The sequence below is a fragment of the Cyphellophora europaea genome (assembly GCF_000365145.1).
Source record: "Cyphellophora europaea CBS 101466 unplaced genomic scaffold supercont1.8, whole genome shotgun sequence".
Taxonomy (NCBI): domain Eukaryota; kingdom Fungi; phylum Ascomycota; class Eurotiomycetes; order Chaetothyriales; family Cyphellophoraceae; genus Cyphellophora; species Cyphellophora europaea.
This window is the reverse complement of record NW_008481814.1, coordinates 1,671,583-1,692,653: the sequence shown is the minus strand read 5'-3', so window position 1 is coordinate 1,692,653 and position 21,071 is coordinate 1,671,583. Positions and strand designations below refer to the sequence as shown.

The window sequence follows — 21,071 nt, the reverse complement described above, 5'->3', positions numbered from 1 at the left end:
GACTTATCATGAGTCAGTGGCACTTTCTGAGGTAGAGCACATGGGACTGCAAGCGGGTTTTCCGTCGAGCGACCACGAGGGAGCGCTGCTATTCCACAGGCTACTCGACTTGAAGCCTTGGATGACGCCTCGCGGCTGACATTATATTCGCCCGAGCTATGCTACTTGACGAGAAAAATATTTGTACAGTCGTGGAATATGCAGCATTATTTTGCTTTCTTGCTTTCCTTCGCTTTTGCTGGCGTACCATCTGCGACAGGCTGTTGTTGGTAAGCAAAATAGTCATCCAGAAGCCCACTTTCACATATGAGCTTCCAGGTACACCAAAGGTAGCAGATACCAAACCCGACTGCGCCAAAACAGGAATTCACCACCACCCAAAGGTCAGGCTTGTCCTCGGGAGGCACGGCGAAAGCTTCCAGTAGATGCCAAAAGGCCATGATGATGTAGTACTGCCAGTGTAGGATCTTAATCGGAGTGCGGAGCTCGTCATCCGCCAGAGGTCGGCCTATGAGGTTTTCCTGACCAGGGGTATAGTAGCACAGTGCAGACGTTGGGGGCAAGCCCATGAGGTAGGCCCAAAGCAGCGATATCACGACATATGGCGTTTTGAGCTCGTCGCGCTTCAAGAGTGGGTACATCGTCCACACCCCAAGCGCGTTGGCCCACCCAATCCATGCTCGATACTCTTTCGATAGGCCCTTTGCGCTACCGAGAAGAAGAGTCATCGGCAACAGCGGTAATAGCACGGACTTTTCGTGCACTTGGAACGAGAAAAGGAAGAAGCCCCATGCCGAAGAGGCTAGGGCGTAGGGCAGAAGTGTCTTATTAGGACTTGCACCAATGATCAATGCGCTTGGTAGGATTGAGACCAGTGTAGCAAACATGGACAGACGTTCCAAGGGAACAAGGTGCGCGAGTTTGCGTAGCTTGTAAACGGTGTTCAACGCACACCAGAAGTTGGCAACCTTATCTTCGAAAAGACCCCGGGCGAATGGAAAGCAGCGGTGAATAGCTTGCGCCACCTGGAACAAGACCACTCCAACAGGCGACTTGAGGTCCAAAGATATGCCGCGCTCCGCTAGGGCAGGCGGTAGGGGCTGTGGTGGTAGATCCAAATTCCGGTACAGCTCGTACAGGCAGCGTAGAAGCAGAGGTGCGAAAAGAACCGCAAAGGAGAGCGCCGTGATGGCAGCAATTGACAGTAGTCGTCCTAGTCGAATCCGAGGAGTCAGGCATGATCCCAGCAAGAAGGCAAAGATGACAGGCGCATAATAGAGTGCCATCTGCTTGAAGCCCAGCGCGGCGACGAAGAAGACGCAGGACCACAGCAATCGTCCGGCAAACATACTGGAGATGCTCGCAACCACAAAGCCAAGCATCACGGCGTTGTACTGGAAGTGGCCGTGGTCTATCAAAATTAATGCTGGCTGCATCAGGATAGCAACAAGAGCGATATTGCTCGAGGTGATTCCGGTGCCCTGGTTGCGGCTGTAGTGTCTGAGGAAGATTATCACGGCTGGAATATAGACCAGGTACTCCGAAATAACAACAGTTGCCCGCATGAACACCTTCAGTAATGGCTCCTCGAGGCCTCGTGACTTGTGTAGCGCAAACCAGTCATCGCTGAACATGCCCCCCACCTTTCCACAGAGCCAAGAGTGGTATGCTGTTAAGGGCGGATAGTCAAGTCCCCAGTATTGGAGGTCGAAGAAGTACCACATGGATGCCGGAAGATTGATGGTGACTTCCATCCAGTGTCGTTGTGCTTCAAAATCGCCATGCATCGGCGGTTTCCCTTCACCGGAATGGCCCCATAATCCGACAGTCCATCTGAAGAGGCCGACAACCATCAAGATTAGCGGCAACAGTAGCCATTGCGAAGTTGTGCCCCGAGCAGGCCACAGAAATGCCACAAGAGGAAACTCGGGAACCACGCTGTTGTTCCCAGAGTCGACACTAACAATGTCGGTGATAGTGGTGCTCCGCGTCAGAGGGATGTCCTTCCTCTTCTTGCGGGGTTTGTGTGATGCCGACATTCTGCCTGGGTCGGGCAGACAAGGTGTCAATTAGTCGGTGAAGGGAACAGGAGGTCAACTTGGTCGTGACATGTGGAGTCAACGAGCTTTCCACCTCGAAGCTGTCGTGGAGCCTGCCGATGAGGCTGGTGATGCGCTTATCTCTTTCTAGACTAGTACAGGGTCTCTCGGATATCGATTAGAAAAATTTCGAGGTGGTCGACTACATTTTCCTCCAACCTCTTCACCCATCGCACGTTTTATTCTTTCTCTGTGCAACATCTAGACGGGCATTCTATACTCGAGGGCATTCAATTAAGTCTCTGAGGGCTCTTTGCAATATCCTGAGGGTTAAGCAGGTCTTGCTTGTCTATCACCTGCAGTTACACATCAGTGGGCAAATTTCTGAGGATTTCGCTGTGAATATCTGAGGGCTTTTGAGACGCTTGAGGTTTTGTGCCGCACACAAACTTGTTCCTACACACTTGATACTTTGTCCGCAACAGAGGGTCTGAGGGATTAAGATCGTCGGAAAACACCACCAGTCGCAACAGTAAGCAAATTTCTGCATCCTCTAGAGTGTCTAACAATATCGCAGGCACAATGTCTAAAGTCAAAGTTACTAAAGGCTCTAAGCCTACCAAATCGGCTGACGTCTTGAGCAAGGCCAAGGCCGCCGGCATCACCAAGCCTGCTCAGACCGAGAAGGCAAAGAGCAAGGAAGTCGCTAAGGAGATTGCTAAGAAAGAGAAGAAAAACAAGAAGGTGAAGGAGCCAACTCCTGAGTCATCTGACGAGGACTCCGACGACACCTCTGCCAGCTCCTCGTCTGACTCGGAGGAGGAGGCTGAGGCTAAGCCTGTCACTAACGGCAAGGCCAATGGCTCCAAGAAAGCCGCTGTCGCAGCTGATGAGAGCTCCGACGAGTCCGATTCATCTGAAAGCGAGTCTGAGGCCGAGGCTCCTAAGACCAATGGAGCCGCCAAAGTCAAGGCTGCTGCCCCTGCTGCGGACAGTGATTCTGAGTCCGATGACGCCAGCGATTCTGACAGCGATGTGGAGAAGCCCGCTGGCAAATCTGCCGTGATGGGTTCTAAGCTGTCCGCTGCCAATGAGACTTCCGAAGATTCCGACAGTGCTGACAGCTCTGACAGCGATAAGGCCGATAGCGAAGAGTCCGATAGCGATGACGAGCCTGCTCCCAAGAAGGACGTCAAGAAGGCTGTTAAGGCTGACGAGACTTCTGACAGTGAAGAGGAGGACAGTGACGACTCCGAGAGCGAGGAAGAAGTTGAAGAGGAGAAGCCAAAGTCCTCCAAGCGCAAGGCCGAAGATGAGGCTCCTGCTCCTGCGAAGAAGGCCAAAACCGCTGTCAGCGACAAGGAGGCTACCAAGAACCTCTTCGTTGGTAATCTTTCATGGAACGTCACTGATGACTGGCTGCGCGAGGAGTTCGAGGCTTTCGGTACCGTCGAGGGCGCCCGTGTCATGACTGATCGTGCCACTGGCCGCTCCAAAGGGTAAGTCCAGCTTATAAAAAGTCATCAAATGCTCATCAAACGCTAACCATCTTCAGCTTTGGCTATGTCGAGTTCTCCAATACCGATGAATCGTCGGCTGCTCTCGAGGCTAAAAATGGTGCCGATCTTGATGGTCGTCCCATGAACGTGGACTTCTCAAACCCGCGTCCCACGAACGATCAGCGCCAGGAAAGCCGTCGCCAGCAATACGCCGACCAGCTGAGCGAGCCTTCGGATACGCTGTTCGTTGGCAACCTCTCGTTCGAAGCCGGACAAGATGCTCTCACCGCAGCGTTCACGCCTCACGGCAATCCAGTTGGTGTTCGCATTCCCACTGACCCCGAGACCGGCAACTACAAGGGTTTTGGCTACGTTACCTTCGGCACTGTCGAAGAGGCTACGGCTGTGCTTGAGGCCATGCAAGGCGAGTACATTGAAGGTCGTCCCATTCGTCTGGACTACTCGCAGCCTCGTCCTCAGAACAACGGTTCTCCTCGTGGCGGCCGCGGCGGACGTGGTGGTTTCGGCGACCGTGGCGGTCGCGGCGGACGTGGAGGCCGTGGAGACTTCGGTGGGCGTGGTCGTGGCCGTGGCGGCTTCGATCGCGGTGGGCGCGGTGGTCCCCGTGGCGGCCGCGGTGGTAGCACCAACCGTGGTGGTTTTGGCGACTTCTCTGGCAAGAAGACGACATTCTAAAGCCCGAAGATCATGAGCGACGATGCGTTCGTCTGCAACTTGTCGGGAACTGACACCAATGTGACCACTCACGTGTGTGATGGTCGTTGTCGTTGTTCGGTCATTTATCGGAAAAGGCGCCCTAGGCGGTGTACGATGTGTCAATTCCTTTAAGAGGATGATGGGCCTTCTGACTGGCGCACGGGTAACTTAAAATGCACAATCAATTAAGCCTGATTCCGAAAATGTCTTGTGACGAATATGCGCGTGAAGGGTTGTTGGCAGGGTTTAATTGGGCGCGTGTGACCCAATGCAGGAACTCCAGCGCACCCCCAAAGGTCCCGGCCTCCCTCCCTGCTTCCCACCCAACCTGGGACTGACGATTCCGTGATCTTGATGTGCTTCGTTCACTGACCGTCAGCACCAAACTCTTGTCATCATCGTTGCGTGTCTTTTTGTTGACTAGCTTTGTTACATTCTTCCATCCCCTCCAGCCACGATTACCCCGCCAGATTGTGACATTGCGACAGCGCCTATCTCGGAGTGGATCTCAATCTCCGCGTCACTTCACCCCGCTGCACCTCGCTTGCTCGCTGTCAGGCCTTGCGTCGAGCGGTGAGCGCAATACGATACCACTTCCAACAATTGCAATCCTGAAACAATAGCACACAGTGTGAACCAGGTCCGGTCGTCCCAATCGCTTTTATCCCAACTCCCACCCATTGCGCGCGCGTGCCTCCGCGATCTCCACTGGGCACACCCCCATCAGCCTATACCGAAGCGCTATAATTACTACACCTGTGGTGAGCGAAAGAAGCAAGTACATCGATGAGGCCGTCACATTTAGAGCCGTCCGGCTCACGCCATGGCGGCGAGCAGCATCGACAGGACCAGCCGGATTCATCTATGATTACCGCTGCTCGCAGACGTCTTCGCACAGAAGGTAAGAATGTTTCCGCAATTCTGGTGTCATGAAACGCTCATGCCCGACAGAATCGTGGGTCGAGATCTCGTCTCGACCATCCTCATCGTCATCACTGGCAGCTCTGGCAGATGGCCCAGGTCGGCTACCAGATGAACGCATTCCCCGTCCGTTGGTTCCCCGACGTTCTGTCACAGAACCACCGCGGTCAGCGTCAGCGAGCGCGGCCGGCAGCAGTCAGGATGAATACGAAGATTCCTCATCAGAATCAGATCGCGTACTAAGTAGTTCCAATGAGGAACTCTCACGTGACGCTATCTCTGACGACGAAGACGACGACAATCGTACTGCCCTCGGCATCCCTCCTACCGCAGTGTTTACACCTCAACCGAACGCCTTTTCTCACCCGCCCTCCAGCCGGCCATCTCAAGGCTCATATTTCCCGCGTACTACATCCGCTCCAAATTCACACATCCGCGACCGGCCTCTCCGATCACGCCCCCACCTACATCGTGAAAGGGAAAGAACCGGTATGGCTTCATCCTATCAGCCTGATCATGACGCGGCTCTTCGCGCCAGCTTGACGACTCTACTCTCTTGCGCTGCCGCCGTACGTCCCAAACCAACCTCACCCGACACAGATAAGGAGAAACTCGCCGAGCGACCCATCCATTCTCGCCCTTCCGCACAACCAACGATGATGCGCATCATCCCCGAATCTGAACTTGACGGCAATCGACCGGACCCACCCAAGGCCAACAAACGTCGCTCACGTGAGAGCAGCAAGGAGCGGCAGGCGAAGAAGATGCGCGCCCAGAAAATGAATGCTGCGGCGTACAGCTACGACGACTACTTCATCAGTCCGACGGTCGCATCTTGGGTGATCTCGGCTGGCATGGTACTCGTCTTCTCCGCCATTAGTTTCAGCGCTGGGTATGCGTGGGGTCGCGAGGCCGGACGCATCGAGAGCGAAATGAGACTCACGGGGGGGACGTGCGGGAAGGAGGTCATGAAGAGCAGCGGGAGCGGGTTACGCCATTGGGGAAAGGCTAGTACGGTGAGGACTTGATCCTGTGGGGGTTTCCTCTTGTTCCTCGTAGGCGTTGCGCGCATCAGTAACGCATGAGGGTCTTACACTGAAGGTCCAAGCGGATGTGCAACTGATTGATATACCCCCCTCTCCCAGAGGAAAGCGACAGCAGGGCAAGGGGGAGCAAAGTTTATACGATGGCATGATTCGATGAAAGTAGCTGGGTAATGTGGGCAGGTATGCGGGCATTATATCTCAAAGGCACACACGTGGCATGGATAGGCGTTTGGATTGTTTCAAGTCTTCTAGACAGAGAAGAGGTCAAAGTAATTTGATCTTTCGTATTTACTTCTTTTGCTCTTGTTAAAATGATTTTGAAATGAGGCTGTACTGTCTTTCGACGGTGACATCCACTACCTCTCCCGCGGCGCAGAGCCACGCGGAGCAGTTTGCAAGCCCGGTAGTATCGCAATATATATGTATGGCGGAGTATGAATGTTGTGGTGTACACTTCTCCTTTCTGAACTCTGGCTTCCACGCATGCATACATACAGACAGGCATCGGCTAGCGCTCTGATAACCTACCCTTTCAGGGACATGGCGCAAGCAAGCGCATTGCCCATCTCGGATCTCAAAACCGCACCCCAACTATAACTATGGTTTTATAATCTTACATCGTCTTCAAGAAATTCGACTCCCGAATGCTCTTCCTCCTGGCGTCGCGCTGGCTCTTGGTCAGCTCCATGCGCTTCGACAGGCTCTCCGTCGCCGATGCGTCCGCGGGCGTCAGATCGATGGACTGCTCGTGCAGCGGGATCTGTACTGGCATGGACTTGCGCAGCTTCTCTTGCTTCTTTTCGTAGCGTTGGCGTTGTTTTTTCGTCATTTCTGTGAGAGGGAGGGAAATGGTTAGCAACAGGGATATAGGTCTGATATGGTGGAAAGGGTATGGTTGTGGGAAAGGCAGGAGGTGTTGCGGGCACAAACGCACCAGCGAGATCGCCCTTTGCGAGCTGGCCTTCTATCGCTGAAGCCTTGGGAGTCAGGAGCGTCCACAGCCACTCAGGGTATTCGTCGTCCTCCATCGCGAGAACTGGCGGGCTGCCTTTGATGTAATTGATGTTCCTGAGTTCTGCGCCTCCTTCTATCGAGCCTCGGAGCTTTGTGGTTCCGGGGATTTTTTTAAGATCGGCTTTGGCAGCTTGCATGGTACTTTGAGGCGAAATCTCTGGAGAGGAGAATGGTTGTGTGTCTGTGGGATTTGACGAAGATGTGGCTGGTGTAGACTGCTGGGCTGTCGAGGGAGGTGGGTTGGCTGGAGCGGCATTTTGTGTGTGCGGCACGGTCGCTACTGTGCGATATGCTATGAAGCGTGAGGATGATAGCCGTAGCGACGAGAGAGCCGCCCGACGGCAGGCGGAGCAGATGGCCATTGTTCGTGAAGTCGGTTGAAGAAGAGAGATGGTTGGAGCAATTGTAGCTCTCGGGAGGTTCTGACAGCAATTCGGACCGAAGTCAAGAAGATCTATGCCACCGATATATGGTGTGCCGGGTTGCTGACAGACAGCTTCAGTATAGGAATCTGACAGACCTGATGTCTGCGCCGTACCCATCGAGGCTCAAAAGTTCCAGTCCTTGCGGCCGCCCTGAACAAATCCGAATCGAGTTTAGTGTGGTCGGAAACGCACGAACAATGTTCCAGGTCCCTTCTGTACTTGTCCTTGAACACGATGCTAACCATATGACAATGCCCCAGGAGCCAGCAGATTCATCAAGCATCTGTTGAGACACCCTTGAGCAATCCTCGTAGCTGCATAGTGCGCGGTGGAACTCGGTCAATATTGTAGAAGAACAGTGAGGCTGTTCTCAGCTACATCATCGGCAGTTCTCTGCCGTGTCGGCTCTCAGAGCATCACAAAGCATGGCTATAACCAGCCCGCTCGTAACTCGCACAGTATTTCGAGTACCTTCATTCCATGGCTCGGGTTATTCCTCGGCTCCATAACATCAGTTACACCCCGAAACCAGTAGTATCTGCCTCTCAAGAGGTATCTTAGCTAATCACCGACCAAAACCACAGCCGACAACGACCGGGCCCGAATGTTCAGACCCACATTCTACCCCTAGCCAACAGGCGTGTCTGCAGCTCGGTGTGGCTGCATTACACTCAGCGCAGCCCGCTTACCTAACGCTCTCTCGGTCGCTGCTTTCGGGCGAGTCGTTGGTCGGTGGCGCGTTGCCTTGTTTTGGAGCGAGGTGCGAGATGGCAGGCGCCTGTAGTCAGATTTGTGGAATTTGCTGCTGCAACTGTAGGCTGCAACGAAAATCCTGGCCGATCTTGTCGTGGCTAGACGGGCCGTGCAGGGAAGCTAACGAAGTAAACGCAATATGTTGTATAGCGAGATACGTAATCCGTGAAGCCGCGCTCTGTAGAACGACTAAGTTGGGCGAGGAGGTATAAATGGTGGGAAGGTCCTGCCTCTCAGCGTGTTTGACTACTTGCAGGTCCCTCATCGCTTCTTGAAAATTGCTTCCTACAATTGGGATCGAACATCCACTCAGAGCACAAAGTTGACGTCGTTCACGGTCTACAACTCAACTGTTCAACCAGACCAGATTTAAGTTCCAGCAACCGACACCTCAAGCCACCATTCCGTCCACCGGCCGACTCACGACTCTCACCTTCCGGTCCCTCACCTCCGCAACAATGCGCGCCATCCAAACAACAGCCTGGGGCCAGGCACCAGCCTTCACCTCATCCGCCGCGTCGCCGCCCGAACCCACCTCCACCCAAGTCCAGGTCAGAGTCCTGGCCTCCGGCCTCCACCGCCTGGTCCGCAGCCAGGCCCTAGGCCAGCACTACAGCTCGCGCAACACTGGGTTGCCCTACACGCCGGGCTCCGACGGCGTAGGTCTCACTCCCGACGGCAAGAGAGTCTACTTTGTGTCCATCGCGACGGGCGGCGGCTTCGCGGAGACGATCAACGTGGAGAAGAAGATGACGGTGGAGCTCAGCGAGGGCGCGGATCCCGTGCAGGTGGCCGGATTGGTGAATCCGGGGATGGCGAGTTGGATGGCGCTCAGGACACGCACGCAGGGCGTGGTGGGTGTGAAGAAGGGGTGGAGTGTCGTGGTGCTGGGGGTGACGAGCCAGAGCGGGAAGGTGGCGGTGCATTTCGCGCGCAAGCTCGGTGCTACCAGAGTGGTGGGTGTGGCGCGGGATGGTAAGAAGATGGCGGCGCTGGGCCTGGATGAGGCGATCGTGCTCAAGGACAATGCGGCGGAGACTGACTGGGCTAAGATGGGCGACGTGGATGTCATTCTCGACTATCTGTACGGTGGCGCCGCGACCGCGTGTTTCAACGGCTTGAATAGCAAGGTGCCGACACAATACGTACAGGTCGGCAGCCTGGCGGGCTTGGAGACGAGTTTTCCGTCAGCGGTGTTCAGAAGCAAGAATCTGACCATCCGAGGCAGTGGGCCAGGCGCGTGGAGTATGCAGGAATTTGGAGGTGAAGTCAAGGATTTGGTGGCGGCCGTGGAGGGACTCGAGGAGCAGGATCTTAAGGCGAGAGGCTTGGAAGATGCGAAGGAGGCATGGGACAATGACAGGGAGAGGACCGTCTTCGTGCCATGATGGAGGTGAGGGCAGTGGGAAATACTGGTGAATGGAGCACGGATGCTATGAATGATTCTTTGAAGCACCGTTTCGTCTTCTTTCATGTCATGTTGCCGCTTTCCGAAGGTCGCACAACATCCGAGTTTCTTCAGTGTCCGAAGGAGTTATGCTTTGCTGGCCATCTTCAGGCCCGGACCAACACATCCAACCACAAAGACTTGACCGTCGTGGACTCAAGCAGGCCCAACGCACTCTCAATGCGAAACGAAACATCCACAAGCTTTGCCGTGATGACCACTTCGTTGGTGGTGATGGTCCTGGCCATCATCGCAGGATTTTCCTCGCTTCTCCAGCCCAGATTCCACTTGCCTGTCTGGCCTGTTGGGTCGTGGTCCGCGGGAGGCATGCCAAAAGTTCGCTTGAACCACGACTTTGGTGGTGGTCGTTCAGGTAGAGAGGCAGCGGCAGTCTCGCTGCTTACTTCGGGCAGTTGAGCTTGTAGTTGCGGGATGGTGGAGGGATCGACCATGGAGCGGATGAGGGTGTCGGAAAGGTCTTGCACGACTTGCCAGGAGGTGAGGAAGGCGGTTCGTAAGTCGTCGCCTGCAAGGCGAATGAGAGTAGTGGGCTTGGTGACGGATGGTGACATGATACTGGATGTTGCTACAGGGCTCGTGTTGGGGAAAGCATCGGGTGCGACGAGGATGAGGGTCATGTCATTGGAAGCATCCTCGAGATGCTGGGAGATGGCTGGCTCGACATTATTCAGAAGGATGGATGCTATCCGGCGCTGTCGCTGCTCCCGTATGCGCTGTTGGAAAGGTGTGCTCGTTGTCTTCTGTGAAGAGCCGGTATACTGTGGTGCTGGTGCCGAAGCAATGGACTCCTCGTATGAGGGAATTTGGTCTTCGTTGGCTTCTGCGGCTTTTGCAGACATGTTTGATTGGTAATGGTACTCGGTGGATGGTAGACGCGAGGTGATGATGAACAGTATGTTATGCTACGAGCGATGGGATGGCGGGTTAGCAGTCAGCTATGGAGTGGGCATTTCAAAGAACCGTTAGCTTGAGGGGCTGAGCCCCAGCACACACAAGGAGAAGCTACGGATAGCGGCACGAATGCCACACACATACTACCGCACGTGCTGAGCACGAATTGTTCTGTGTTTGTGCTTTCGAGCACGAGCGATCTTTCGACTAGTGTCACACTTGATGCCGTGACACCCATTGAAGAGTTGAAGGAAGAGAACGGGGGTCGGTGTTTTGTGCTTTGAGCCCCGAGGGCCCCAACTAAGCTTGTCCCGGTTAGCACCGCCCAGCTGCAAGGCATAGCCACTTAACTAGCTCTTGCGCGAGGCGGACTTTAGGCAAACGAGATATGTTTGTCTTTAGTTTGTTCTGTTGGCGCTGCGCATTTTGCCTGTTCTGAGGAGAATTCTAGGGACCTCCTAGACACTCAGACTTTCGATGTGTGCGGATACGTCGGGCCCTGAAACGGCGTTGCCCTGCCGCAGCATCCCCCGGCGATTCTTGTCATGGGTCATAGCTCCTCCATGTGCCCATTTCCAAGAAGTACCAACCGTCCTTGTAGGCAAAGGACAATTTCAAAGTCCGGTAAGGCAGTCACGGCGTACATGTTTGCGGTCACCTGAGGCATCTCCTTCCACCTGCCTCGAGGCTGTGCCTTCGTGCCTCTGTGGCTCTGCGCCTCGTATAAGTAGGTCGCCCTTCATACTGACCAATTCGTCGTTACACAAACCATTCGCTCGACACAACATCGTTTGAGCACTCGTTCGGCTAGTATCTCTTATACAAACTTACTACTGACTCACGCTTCGGCCTACTCAACACCGCCAACATGAGGTACTGCATTTCGGAAGCCAACGAATACCTGTAAGTCCTCCACGTCGTCTTCGAATGCAGTTCCACTGACGTCTCCCAACAGCGTCGTCACAGGTGCTGGCGTCGAGGATGTTCGCGTCGTGAAGAAAGCCCTGGTCTATCCATGGCAGAAGGTGGCCCGCATCAGTGTCACCCCGATGGACTTCTCCCTGAATCTACAGGCCATGTCGATTGAGAAGCTCCAATTCGCCTTACCCGCAGTTTTTACCATAGGTCCCAACAACCAGCCTGAGAGTCTCAAGAAGTATGCTTTGCTTCTCACGGGAGCCCCCGATGGCTCCAAGCCTGCCAGCAGCCAGGCAAAGGCCATCACCCCTGGACAACGAACCCATGTTCAAGACATCGTCAAGGGCATCATCGAGGGTGAGACACGGGTCATTGTCGGCCAGATGACTATGGAAGAAATCTTCAAAGAGCGACAAATTTTCAAGCAAAAGGTATGATCGTTGTACAACGGCCTTGCCAAGCTGACTCTTTAGGTCATCGAAAACGTTCAGAAGGAATTGGACCAGTTTGGTCTCTGCATCTACAATGCCAACGTCAAAGAACTCCAAGATACTCCAGGCTCCGAATACTTCGCTTTCCTCAGCCGCAAAGCCCATGAGGGCGCTTCCAACCAAGCTCGTATCGATGTTGCCGAGGCCCGCATGAGAGGTGAGATTGGCGAGGCTTCCAAGCGTGGTCAGACCAAGCAAGAGATTTCCAAGATCGACGCCGACACCGCAGTTCTGGAGACCAAGCGAAAGTCAGAGAAAGCCCAGGCCGATGCTGAACTCACAAATCGTCAGACTGAGCTTGACATGGGCATCCAGATGAACCAGATCAAAGCACGTCGCGCCGCCGAAGCCCGTGATGCTGAGCTTCAGAAAGAGGTTGAGACCAAGAAAGCAGCTACTGAGCTTGAACGCCTCCGTGCCAAAGATCTGGTCAAGTCCAAGATCGCCCGCGAGACTGCCGCTCAAGATGCCGATGCCGCTTTCTACACCTCGAACCGAACGGCCGATGCCAAGGCGTACGCTGAGCGCCAGGAAGCCGAAGCCCAATTTTTCGTGACCGAGCAAGTTACCAAGGCCACTGTGTCTCGCCAGATGCAAGAAGCAGACGCGAACTACCACCAAAAGATGCGCGAGGCCGAGGCGCTCAAGGCACAGGCTGAAGCCTACAAACACATGGCTGAAGCATTCGGTGGCCCACAGGGTCTGCTGCAGTACATCATGCTCCAGAACAATGTGCATGAGAAGCTGGCTCTTGCCAACGCGAAAGCTGTCCAGGGCCTCAACCCCAAGTTCACCATCTGGAACACCGGCTCTACTGGCGGCGAAGGTGGTGCAGGCGATCCTATGGCTAGCATCCGCAACGTCATGCAGAACCTGCCACCCCTTCTCAGCACCATCAATGAGCAGACTGGTATTGCACCGCCCAGCTGGATGATCAACATGCCTCCAGGGCAATACGAACAGTATCAGCAACAACTAGCAAAGGAGAGCAAGAACGGCCATGCCCGCAAGGAGAGCTGGGAGGGGTGGGACGCCAAGAAGACTAAGCAGTAGGATGCCAGTCCGCTGCAGCTACAGGATGCAGATGTAGGGGGCAAACAGCCTGGATCTCCGGATTCCCTTGTGAGGAAATGAAGCAATCGTTGAGGTATTCCTTTTGTCGGGTTGGGATATGCATAGCGAGGCGCTGCAGGAGAGGCGCATTATACCCAACTGGTTGGCGTTTTGAGCCTTGAATGGTCGGAGAAGAGAATAATATAATTTGACGAGTAGGTAATTCAATGTACTATCATTAACCTGCCCTGTTGATTCCAATTGACCTACAACGCCATCGTGTGATATGTATCCACCAAGAACTTAACACAGTCTTATCGCTTGCCCATATCAACACCATACTGCTGGTGGCTTGGCTCGACTGTGCGGGACGCTGAGTCCTCCAGAAATATAGCAACAGATGTAGCACAGTAGGGAAATGGTATCTAGAACACCATGGGAGAGAGCACAAGGTCACGTAGAGAAGCATGCTGGCTTTCTGTTGACTCGAATCCCGGTGAGAAGCCCAAGAATACTCGGGGCAAACGAAGCCTGGATAAGAAGGGGGGCCATCCATTGGCTACGGTTGTTGAAAAGCATAGTGCAATACAAGCTGGGCTGGGCTGGGGCTGGGCTGGGGCAGGTCTTGTCATTCTAGGACTGGTGAACTGGAGCCGGCAGATTGTCTGTGATGAAAAGATCAATAACAGTACAAGTCTATGCGAGCGCACATGTCCCTAAGCTGCGGAACCTAGAAAGTATGGTATTATTGCTTTACTTCATTATGTCCCCATGGGACGTTGCGTCCGCAGCAGTCCTGCATGCGTCGTTTCTTCTCTGATGACAACCTCAAAATTAGATCAGGCTTTCCAGACACGAAAAGCGCGCGCCGGGTCGTCGTGAGATCCTAGCAGAGGATGTACTAGATCGCTATCGCAAGCAAATCAGTCGATCGTTCGAAAGAGCTGCAAGCTTCTCTCAGCAAGGCTGCAATCCCATTCGTCTCAACTACGCCCAAGCGCAATTGCTGGCAAGTCAGGCGGAAAACCACAGCGCAGAGCCTTGTTGGCATCCTTGGAGCGTATTGATAGCATGGGTTGTCGATAGCGTGCTTCTTCTCGACCTTCAACTCTGAGCTGCCTGCCACGGCGTATCAGTGTCCGACAGAACTGCTTCCTCTTGATCTTCTCTGCACGTGCCATATACTCGTTCTTGACTTGCGCAAATTCGCCGTTCCATTGTTTGCCAAGGATGATGGAGACCTCATTGTTGTGCATGTCCGAATTCTTCTCCTTGAGGAGAGGGTAGTGGTGCTTGCGATAGAGAATGAAGGCGTTGGGAGGGCATTGGACTTTGGCTTTCTTCTCTGGAGACGGGACTTGGGAATCGCCCATGGTGTTGGTGTTGAGCGTGCTAGAGGTACAGTCCCTTCGCGCTGTCGCGAATGATGAGAAACCAATCCCCTTGCGACGGCCGAGATCGTGTTGTAGCGGAGAGGTGGTCGCTATTTATTAGCCATAATGAATGGTGATCGCAGGTACAGCAGGATGCCATCCAAGATCACATGTGGCGCGAAACCGGCTGCCCGTGAATCAAAGTCATTCATACATCACCGGACGCTCCCATTGACGAGCAGCTCAGTCGCAGCTGATGAATCGCATAACATGGCCTCGGGTCTTCGGGTAGGCATGGTTTTGGTGCTGGAAGCCATGGATGCAGGCGAAGACGAAGGTCATGGCAAGTCATCGATGAGCCACGCCGCCTCCAGCCTTTCAGCTAGTGTCCATCTCATCAGCCGCCTTCTGAGTCGCTGCAGCCTCAAGTTGATCTGGCAAGGCGATCTCTGGCTGTGGCGTGGCGATACCCTCGATGCCTGGGGTCGTGGCCCGACTGGCGCCTCCTGGCAAGGGCGTGGACCCATCTTCGCCGGGTCGTGGAGTTCCGATGTTGGACCGATTATGCTCGATCCCATCCATGTCATCGTCTTCTTCACCTTCAGCGTCACCTTCACCAGGCTCTTTCTCGTTGTGGATCTGCCTTCGCAACCGCTGCGCTTCATCGACTACCTTCGCGAATTGACTGCGCCGGTCATTCCAGGTCTGAGACAATTCCTGACTTTCCCTCTCAAGCTCTTCAATTTCCGACTTCAGCTTCTCGATGCTGACATGCTGTTCATCTCTCGGTTTTAGACGTGGATTCTTTGTGATTTGATCCGCCAGCACATCATACGTCTTGCGGGTAGTCAGCGTCTGCTGCGCCTGCTCCAATTGCTGCCTCAGATCGAAGATGTTGTCGCGAACATCACCAGCTTTGCCCTCGATTTCCAGCTTCTCAGCAGCATAGCGATTGCGCTCCGCCTCGTTCGCCGTACGAAGCAAATGAATGCGCGCGAGGTTAGTTTCAAACGCAGCAAATTCGTAGTCGACGGATTTGCGAAACTTTTTCAGACCCAGAAGAAAGCTGTCGTTATCCCATTCCTTGATCTTGCCCTCATCGACGCCTTCTGTCTGCGTGGCGTCGTGCGTGAGATACTGCTGAAACGGGGTCTTTGGACCAAGTAAGTGGCCGGTCAATCGCTTTATGGGTCGCTCTTCGACGGGCAGCAGGCGGGCGGTATGGAGTTTGTCTATATATAGAGTTAGTACCGTACAACCACCTACGAGACTTGACTCACCCTCCTCAATCTGATCTAGCAGGTGGAAGCCAGCCATGTTGTCGATGCACACGTAAAAGTGAGAGATGAACAAGATACTGTTTGCTGGCTGCATGCAGTCGAGGTCCGGGCACTTTGTAGCCGATTGGGCGGTGACATTAGCGGAACTCCACGCCCGGGGGCTGAGCCGAAAGCTTCACATGGCATCACTTAAAGCGCCCCTCCGCATTCGTCTTCCTTTCGTATCTCACTTTCAGGCTGGACCGCATGATGAATGTACTGCCAACCCTACATTGACCGCTATAGATCTGGTGACCTTGTGCAAATGCTCATCATGGAAGTTCTATAAAGAGTCGTCACTGCCCATCAATGCAACAACCTCTAACCACCACCTTTCGCTCCTTCCGCAATGCCTGCTGACAGTCTTCGCAATATCGCCCAACGGGCAGCAGCCCGGTTTCATGCTGGCATCGAATCTATTGGAGACCTGCCATGGGACCTCGTACGGCCCATTATAATCAGGATCGAGAGTCCTGAACGACTGGTAAGCGCCGACCCCGCCGGAACACGGAACTGATCTGACCTGTTCCAGTACAATATAGAGCAGGCCTCACCACAGATAATAGGTCTTGACGAAGAATGCTGGCTTGCTTTTATGAAACGTGACATTCCCAGCTATCAAAGCCGGCCGCACCGGCCGAACGATCCAAAGAATTGGTACAAAGCGTACCGCAAGCTGAAGAGAGAGGCCGATGCCGAGATGGCGTCTGGAACTGAAAGGCTCAGGGCTGCATTCGCCAGTATCAAAGAGGAGAAGGACCAGAATCTCGCTAAGCTCACCACCAAGATCTCTATGCCCGCTACGCGACGGGCGAATGCCGGCTGGACGGGTAGAGGGCACTTTGCACCGTCAACGAGAAACATGAGTGCCTCGGACAGGATCAAGCGAGAGCAGCAGGATGCTCAGAGGGCGCGCATGCTCCGGGAACGGAATCAAATCAAACTTGGCAAGCAGATGAAGCAAGCTCCGACCAACAATCCGACCAAAGTTGCCGTGGCTCCGCGATCAATGGTCGAGGAGATGAAGAAGCGGAATGCCTCTCCACCACATGAGCCTCCTGTGCAAGCTGTCAGGGTACCTATTCGCCGACCGGCTGGATCTCGTCCACCGCTCCACGCACCAAAAGAGACCGAGAGAAGGCGACCGAGGGAGGCGGGTGACGGGTACGATCTCATCCAGGACCGCGAAGCTCGTCTGCGGGCGCTGCAGACAAAGAAGATTGCTAACGAACCCGCACCGAGAGCCGATGCAGGCGACACTGGCGGACTTTCGCTCGACTTTCTTGAAGAGGACGACTTGTTCTCAGACGGAGACCATGACAAACCTCCGACGAATGCCCCGCAGCCTTCCAAGCCTGCCCACCTTCGCCCAACGCCAGATAATTCAGGGAGGGCTGTCAGTCCGGAACCTCGTCTGGCGAGTCCGCGATCGATGCCGGCAAAGCGCAAAGCACCGCCTTCGCTCTTCATGTCCTCGCCAGCGAAGAAGGCTCGTCCTGGAGTGATGTGACGTGACATGGCCTAGATGTGCTTTGGTTAGCTGTCTTGATGTAGGAGTTTTTATAATGCCACATGTTCTCAATCTTCCAAGTCTGGCTCGTCGAAATGTATGGACGTGTCAAAGATATCCGATCTACGATTTGATCTGACTGAATCGCCCCAGCAGTGTATGCCATCTGCAGATATGATCCTTCGCCCCGACGCCGGGCTCGTGGCGTGTCGTCTTGCTCGAACAGTAGCCACATGTCTGCACTCGTCCGCCTGTGCACCTTCAATGCCCTCCCACGGTCCAAATTCCAATCACTCTTATGCCGCTCGCTGAACGCCTCCCATGTATCAAAATGCGTATGGTGATGGCTGCTCAATAGATCTGCCGCTCGCGGGGAGCAGGCATCAAGAATCGTTTCATGCCTCGAATCGGCCGCTATCCGCTCAGCATCCGCCACGTAGCGCCAGCACCAAATGCAGTGTATTCCCGCCTTCGAGCTGGTAGTCTGCGGCGGTCTTCTCATCGGCCCTGTTAATAGTTGTGTTAGTACTCCCTTCTTGCCATCGTCCACTCGTTATGACTCTTGGAAGTCGGGAATGAGTGACGCTTACATCTGCTTTCCTCCGTAGATCAAACGCTGTTGCACGGGAGGGATGCCCTCTTTCTCTTCCACACGCTCCTTGATTCTTGAGACCTGTGTGGATTTCATGTCAGGCAAGTTCGTTGTGACGATCGATTAAGGCCTGGGTCCTCTCACCTTGTAGTCGGCTTCAATGTCCAGTTCAATCTCCTTGCCGGTGAGGGTGCGGACTTTGATGAGCATATTGGCTGCTAAGGGTGGGGTAGGTCTGCAGGTTCGGAGGAGCGGAGGGACGCAGTGGCGGAGAGAGGTAGTGTTCTGTTCGCGCCTGGCAAAGTCGAGAGCAAGGATCAGTTGGTAGATGTGTTTGTGAAGGTGAGAGGTTTTATAAGCGGAGGCAGGCCGCGGGTGATGAGCGCATTTGAAAGCCGCAGGCAAGCGCGGGGGAGCATTTACACCTGAGGGTAAGGGCTTGGCGGGAAGGCTAGATGATAGCCTCGACAAAAGGGTCAAGTTCGGCGAAAGCTTTCTGTGGTGATGAGCCAGAGGCATACGGGGCTATTATGATAGGCTCGGAGCCATGTCACTAAACGTAGTATCTCGGAAGCCTCCCAGCCATGATTACTGGAAGAATCCTGTCACTACTGGCAATGTCACTGATTGCTACACCGAATTCGGAAGCTTATATTCGGGAGGTTCTGGCCGTCAACAGAAGTACGGCACCCGGCACTCCAGTGCGCTTCGACATTAACTAAGATGATGACCCTTGCCCAGGTAGACCGTTTCACCACCTCCGTACCACAATCGGCCTTTCCTGAAGTCAAGCCCCTTCTCCTCACCGGGAATGAATTCTCCGCCCGGCATGATCCCCTCTCCCTCGTGACCACTGCGGTCCGGCCAATACTCCGCCTCCAACCATTTGTTGATCATCTCAATCTCACTGATCCAGTGCTTGCGCTTCTTCATGTCAAGCCCTGCGCTAGCATCAAGTGGGTCGTCGCCAAAAGGGTTTTTTGAGTTGAAGCGTGCTATGGTGAGATGTGCAGAGGGCACAACATAGCGTGACCCGACCTCAACGCCAGCCTTAGTGATGAGCGTGTAGAGGTCTCGGCGGAGATGATGGTAGGTGTAGTCGTCCTCTTCGACTTTGCGGCCTCGGCCTGGGTTTTCTCCGGCTGCCGGCACGAAGCTAAGGGCAAGCGCAGCAGCATCATAGCTGATCATGGGTTTGATGAGGCGAGCACGGTGCAGAGATGGGTAGTCGGCTATCAGCTGGAAGTTGGGCTTAAGCACATTGACCAGGCGATCTATTTCCTCGGCAGTTTTGGAGTGCGTCACTTCCATCGCCGTAATGTGGAGTCTATCCAGTGGCATGAGCCAGATGTCTGCTCGAGTCAGTGGCATTGACTGATGACTTCTAGATGCGATTTACCTGGAGCTGCATCTTTGAGCTTTTGCTGAATGATGTGGATAAGCTGCTTGACCTTTCCAGGTGGTCGGCCCCAGAAAACCAGGCAGTTCCGAGGATCAACATAGTCGTCGTCTCTCTGATGGCCGTCTAATTTGACGAGATGCTCGTCGAGAATCCATCCACTGAAATCATCTGATAGAATCTTGGCCTTCTGTTGTCGGTTGCGCGTCTCTCGATGAAGCTGGTAGCTTTCTTGGAGCGTTTTCTGCGGGCTCGATTAGTACTTTCCGACGCCTGGCCAAGGCAGGCGTACGGTGTCATTACCAGTAGCTTGGATTAATCCATCGTATGGATTGCTGGTCACGGGAGTCGAGGCTCCAGATAGGTCCTCAAATGCGACCTTGGCCATGGTAGTGGGTTGCGCCTTGAGACAAGAGGAATAGAAGCCCAAATACAAAGAAAGGTCTATGACAATCGTCGAGTACCACCTCACCTACCTTGAACCGGGCTGATCACTCATCTTGGTCCAGATGGCCAAGGTCCGGCACACGCGGACATGGCAGGTCAGGACGTTGTTGCTGAGGATCTCCCGGGGAGCTTGAAATAGACTTCCACGCCACTTGGCGGTTCATTGCTTGGCTGAACAGAGCACTGACATTGCACGTGACTTGTGAAATCGAATGTGGGAGCTTGGCATTTCTCTGCGACCTCGATTGACAACTCCATCTCAATCAACGACATTTGCGACATCCCACACATACGACAACCCTCGGACCCCGGCGACTCTGTCAAAATGGTAAGCGATGATCCTCGATCCCTTTACTGTACTGGCAATAAAGAGCGGCATAATAGCACACTGGCAGCGCAATGAGGGGCACCTCAGGCAGGATCTTGGTCGCCGGAAAGAACATTGTCAAGCACGAAGCAAAATTCGTGGCAAGAGAAGAGTTCTGTCCCACCGACTCGCCCTCGAGGTGCTTCTTGCGGTGACTGGGAAGAGATGAAACTCCAACCTTCAATCTGCAAACACGAGCGCATGCAGAGTTCGAAATTACGTGCTGACACAGTCTTTCTAGGTCAACGTTCCCAAGACTCGCCGCACCTACTGCAAGGGCAAGACCTGCAAGAAGCACACACAGCACAAGGTCACCCAATACAAGGCTGGCAAGGTACGATCGAAACCTTGAGATTGGTACATCGCAACCCGACCACTAACAATTTACCACAGGCCTCCCTCTTCGCTCAGGGTAAGCGCCGATACGACCGCAAGCAGTCCGGTTATGGTGGTCAGACGAAGCCTGTCTTCCACAAGAAGGCCAAGACAACCAAGAAGGTCGTGTTGAGATTGGAGTGCACACAATGCAAGACCAAGGCGCAACTGTCGCTCAAGCGATGCAAGCATTTCGAGCTGGGTGGTGACAAGAAGACGAAGGGTGCTGCTCTGGTGTTCTAAGTTTGCGAATTGCATTTCGAGGGTGCTGATAGCGATGACTCGATATGGCAATGACTCTTTTGGGTTGACACGAGGTACGCCTACAGGTCGGAATTGCCATGGAGATGACACGATACCAAAACGTGCGGCCGGGTGGACAGTTGTGGCCGTGAGCACGCAATGCTCGCTGTGGCGAAGCGCAGTCTCAGATTCGACAGAAATGAGAACATGA

The 21,071-nt window shown here is 54.1% G+C and overlaps 13 protein-coding genes across 13 annotated transcripts; 6 read left to right on the top strand and 7 right to left on the bottom strand.

Annotated features, from left to right (window-relative positions):
* Positions 1-206: 206 nt before the first annotated feature.
* HMPREF1541_08436 (uncharacterized protein) lies at positions 207-2,039 on the bottom strand (the record flags this gene model as incomplete). Its single annotated transcript, XM_008722755.1, has 1 exon — positions 207-2,039. The coding sequence occupies one exon, from the start codon at positions 2,037-2,039 to the stop codon at positions 207-209; it is 1,833 nt and encodes a 610-aa protein (XP_008720977.1).
* A 582-nt stretch (positions 2,040-2,621) lies between these two features.
* Positions 2,622-4,234, top strand: HMPREF1541_08435 (uncharacterized protein; the record flags this gene model as incomplete). The annotated part of the gene is made up of 2 exons (XM_008722754.1): positions 2,622-3,538; positions 3,595-4,234. The coding sequence occupies 2 exons, from the start codon at positions 2,622-2,624 to the stop codon at positions 4,232-4,234; spliced, it is 1,557 nt and encodes a 518-aa protein (XP_008720976.1).
* Positions 4,235-5,119: 885 nt separating this feature from the next.
* Positions 5,120-6,204, top strand: HMPREF1541_08434 (uncharacterized protein; the record flags this gene model as incomplete). Its single annotated transcript, XM_008722753.1, has 2 exons — positions 5,120-5,156; positions 5,207-6,204. The coding sequence occupies 2 exons, from the start codon at positions 5,120-5,122 to the stop codon at positions 6,202-6,204; spliced, it is 1,035 nt and encodes a 344-aa protein (XP_008720975.1).
* A 631-nt stretch (positions 6,205-6,835) lies between these two features.
* Positions 6,836-7,598, bottom strand: HMPREF1541_08433 (uncharacterized protein; the record flags this gene model as incomplete). The annotated part of the gene is made up of 2 exons (XM_008722752.1): positions 6,836-7,053; positions 7,157-7,598. 2 exons carry the CDS (start codon positions 7,596-7,598, stop codon positions 6,836-6,838), a joined length of 660 nt encoding a protein of 219 aa, XP_008720974.1.
* Positions 7,599-8,872: 1,274 nt separating this feature from the next.
* Positions 8,873-9,802, top strand: HMPREF1541_08432 (uncharacterized protein; the record flags this gene model as incomplete). Its single annotated transcript, XM_008722751.1, has 1 exon — positions 8,873-9,802. The coding sequence occupies one exon, from the start codon at positions 8,873-8,875 to the stop codon at positions 9,800-9,802; it is 930 nt and encodes a 309-aa protein (XP_008720973.1).
* A 166-nt stretch (positions 9,803-9,968) lies between these two features.
* Positions 9,969-10,721, bottom strand: HMPREF1541_08431 (uncharacterized protein; the record flags this gene model as incomplete). The annotated part of the gene is made up of 1 exon (XM_008722750.1): positions 9,969-10,721. The coding sequence occupies one exon, from the start codon at positions 10,719-10,721 to the stop codon at positions 9,969-9,971; it is 753 nt and encodes a 250-aa protein (XP_008720972.1).
* A 920-nt stretch (positions 10,722-11,641) lies between these two features.
* HMPREF1541_08430 (uncharacterized protein) lies at positions 11,642-13,235 on the top strand (the record flags this gene model as incomplete). The annotated part of the gene is made up of 3 exons (XM_008722749.1): positions 11,642-11,676; positions 11,729-12,122; positions 12,165-13,235. 3 exons carry the CDS (start codon positions 11,642-11,644, stop codon positions 13,233-13,235), a joined length of 1,500 nt encoding a protein of 499 aa, XP_008720971.1.
* Positions 13,236-14,218: 983 nt separating this feature from the next.
* On the bottom strand, positions 14,219-14,608 carry HMPREF1541_08429 (uncharacterized protein; the record flags this gene model as incomplete). The annotated part of the gene is made up of 1 exon (XM_008722748.1): positions 14,219-14,608. The coding sequence occupies one exon, from the start codon at positions 14,606-14,608 to the stop codon at positions 14,219-14,221; it is 390 nt and encodes a 129-aa protein (XP_008720970.1).
* Positions 14,609-14,986: 378 nt separating this feature from the next.
* HMPREF1541_08428 (uncharacterized protein) lies at positions 14,987-15,925 on the bottom strand (the record flags this gene model as incomplete). The annotated part of the gene is made up of 2 exons (XM_008722747.1): positions 14,987-15,840; positions 15,889-15,925. 2 exons carry the CDS (start codon positions 15,923-15,925, stop codon positions 14,987-14,989), a joined length of 891 nt encoding a protein of 296 aa, XP_008720969.1.
* Positions 15,926-16,276: 351 nt separating this feature from the next.
* HMPREF1541_08427 (uncharacterized protein) lies at positions 16,277-17,437 on the top strand (the record flags this gene model as incomplete). Its single annotated transcript, XM_008722746.1, has 2 exons — positions 16,277-16,411; positions 16,460-17,437. The coding sequence occupies 2 exons, from the start codon at positions 16,277-16,279 to the stop codon at positions 17,435-17,437; spliced, it is 1,113 nt and encodes a 370-aa protein (XP_008720968.1).
* Positions 17,438-17,859: 422 nt separating this feature from the next.
* HMPREF1541_08426 (NEDD8 protein) lies at positions 17,860-18,239 on the bottom strand (the record flags this gene model as incomplete). The annotated part of the gene is made up of 3 exons (XM_008722745.1): positions 17,860-17,944; positions 18,028-18,110; positions 18,174-18,239. The coding sequence occupies 3 exons, from the start codon at positions 18,237-18,239 to the stop codon at positions 17,860-17,862; spliced, it is 234 nt and encodes a 77-aa protein (XP_008720967.1).
* Positions 18,240-18,743: 504 nt separating this feature from the next.
* On the bottom strand, positions 18,744-19,816 carry HMPREF1541_08425 (uncharacterized protein; the record flags this gene model as incomplete). The annotated part of the gene is made up of 3 exons (XM_008722744.1): positions 18,744-19,381; positions 19,429-19,672; positions 19,721-19,816. The coding sequence occupies 3 exons, from the start codon at positions 19,814-19,816 to the stop codon at positions 18,744-18,746; spliced, it is 978 nt and encodes a 325-aa protein (XP_008720966.1).
* Positions 19,817-20,200: 384 nt separating this feature from the next.
* Positions 20,201-20,860, top strand: HMPREF1541_08424 (60S ribosomal protein L44; the record flags this gene model as incomplete). Its single annotated transcript, XM_008722743.1, has 3 exons — positions 20,201-20,203; positions 20,484-20,576; positions 20,636-20,860. The coding sequence occupies 3 exons, from the start codon at positions 20,201-20,203 to the stop codon at positions 20,858-20,860; spliced, it is 321 nt and encodes a 106-aa protein (XP_008720965.1).
* Positions 20,861-21,071: the final 211 nt, after the last annotated feature.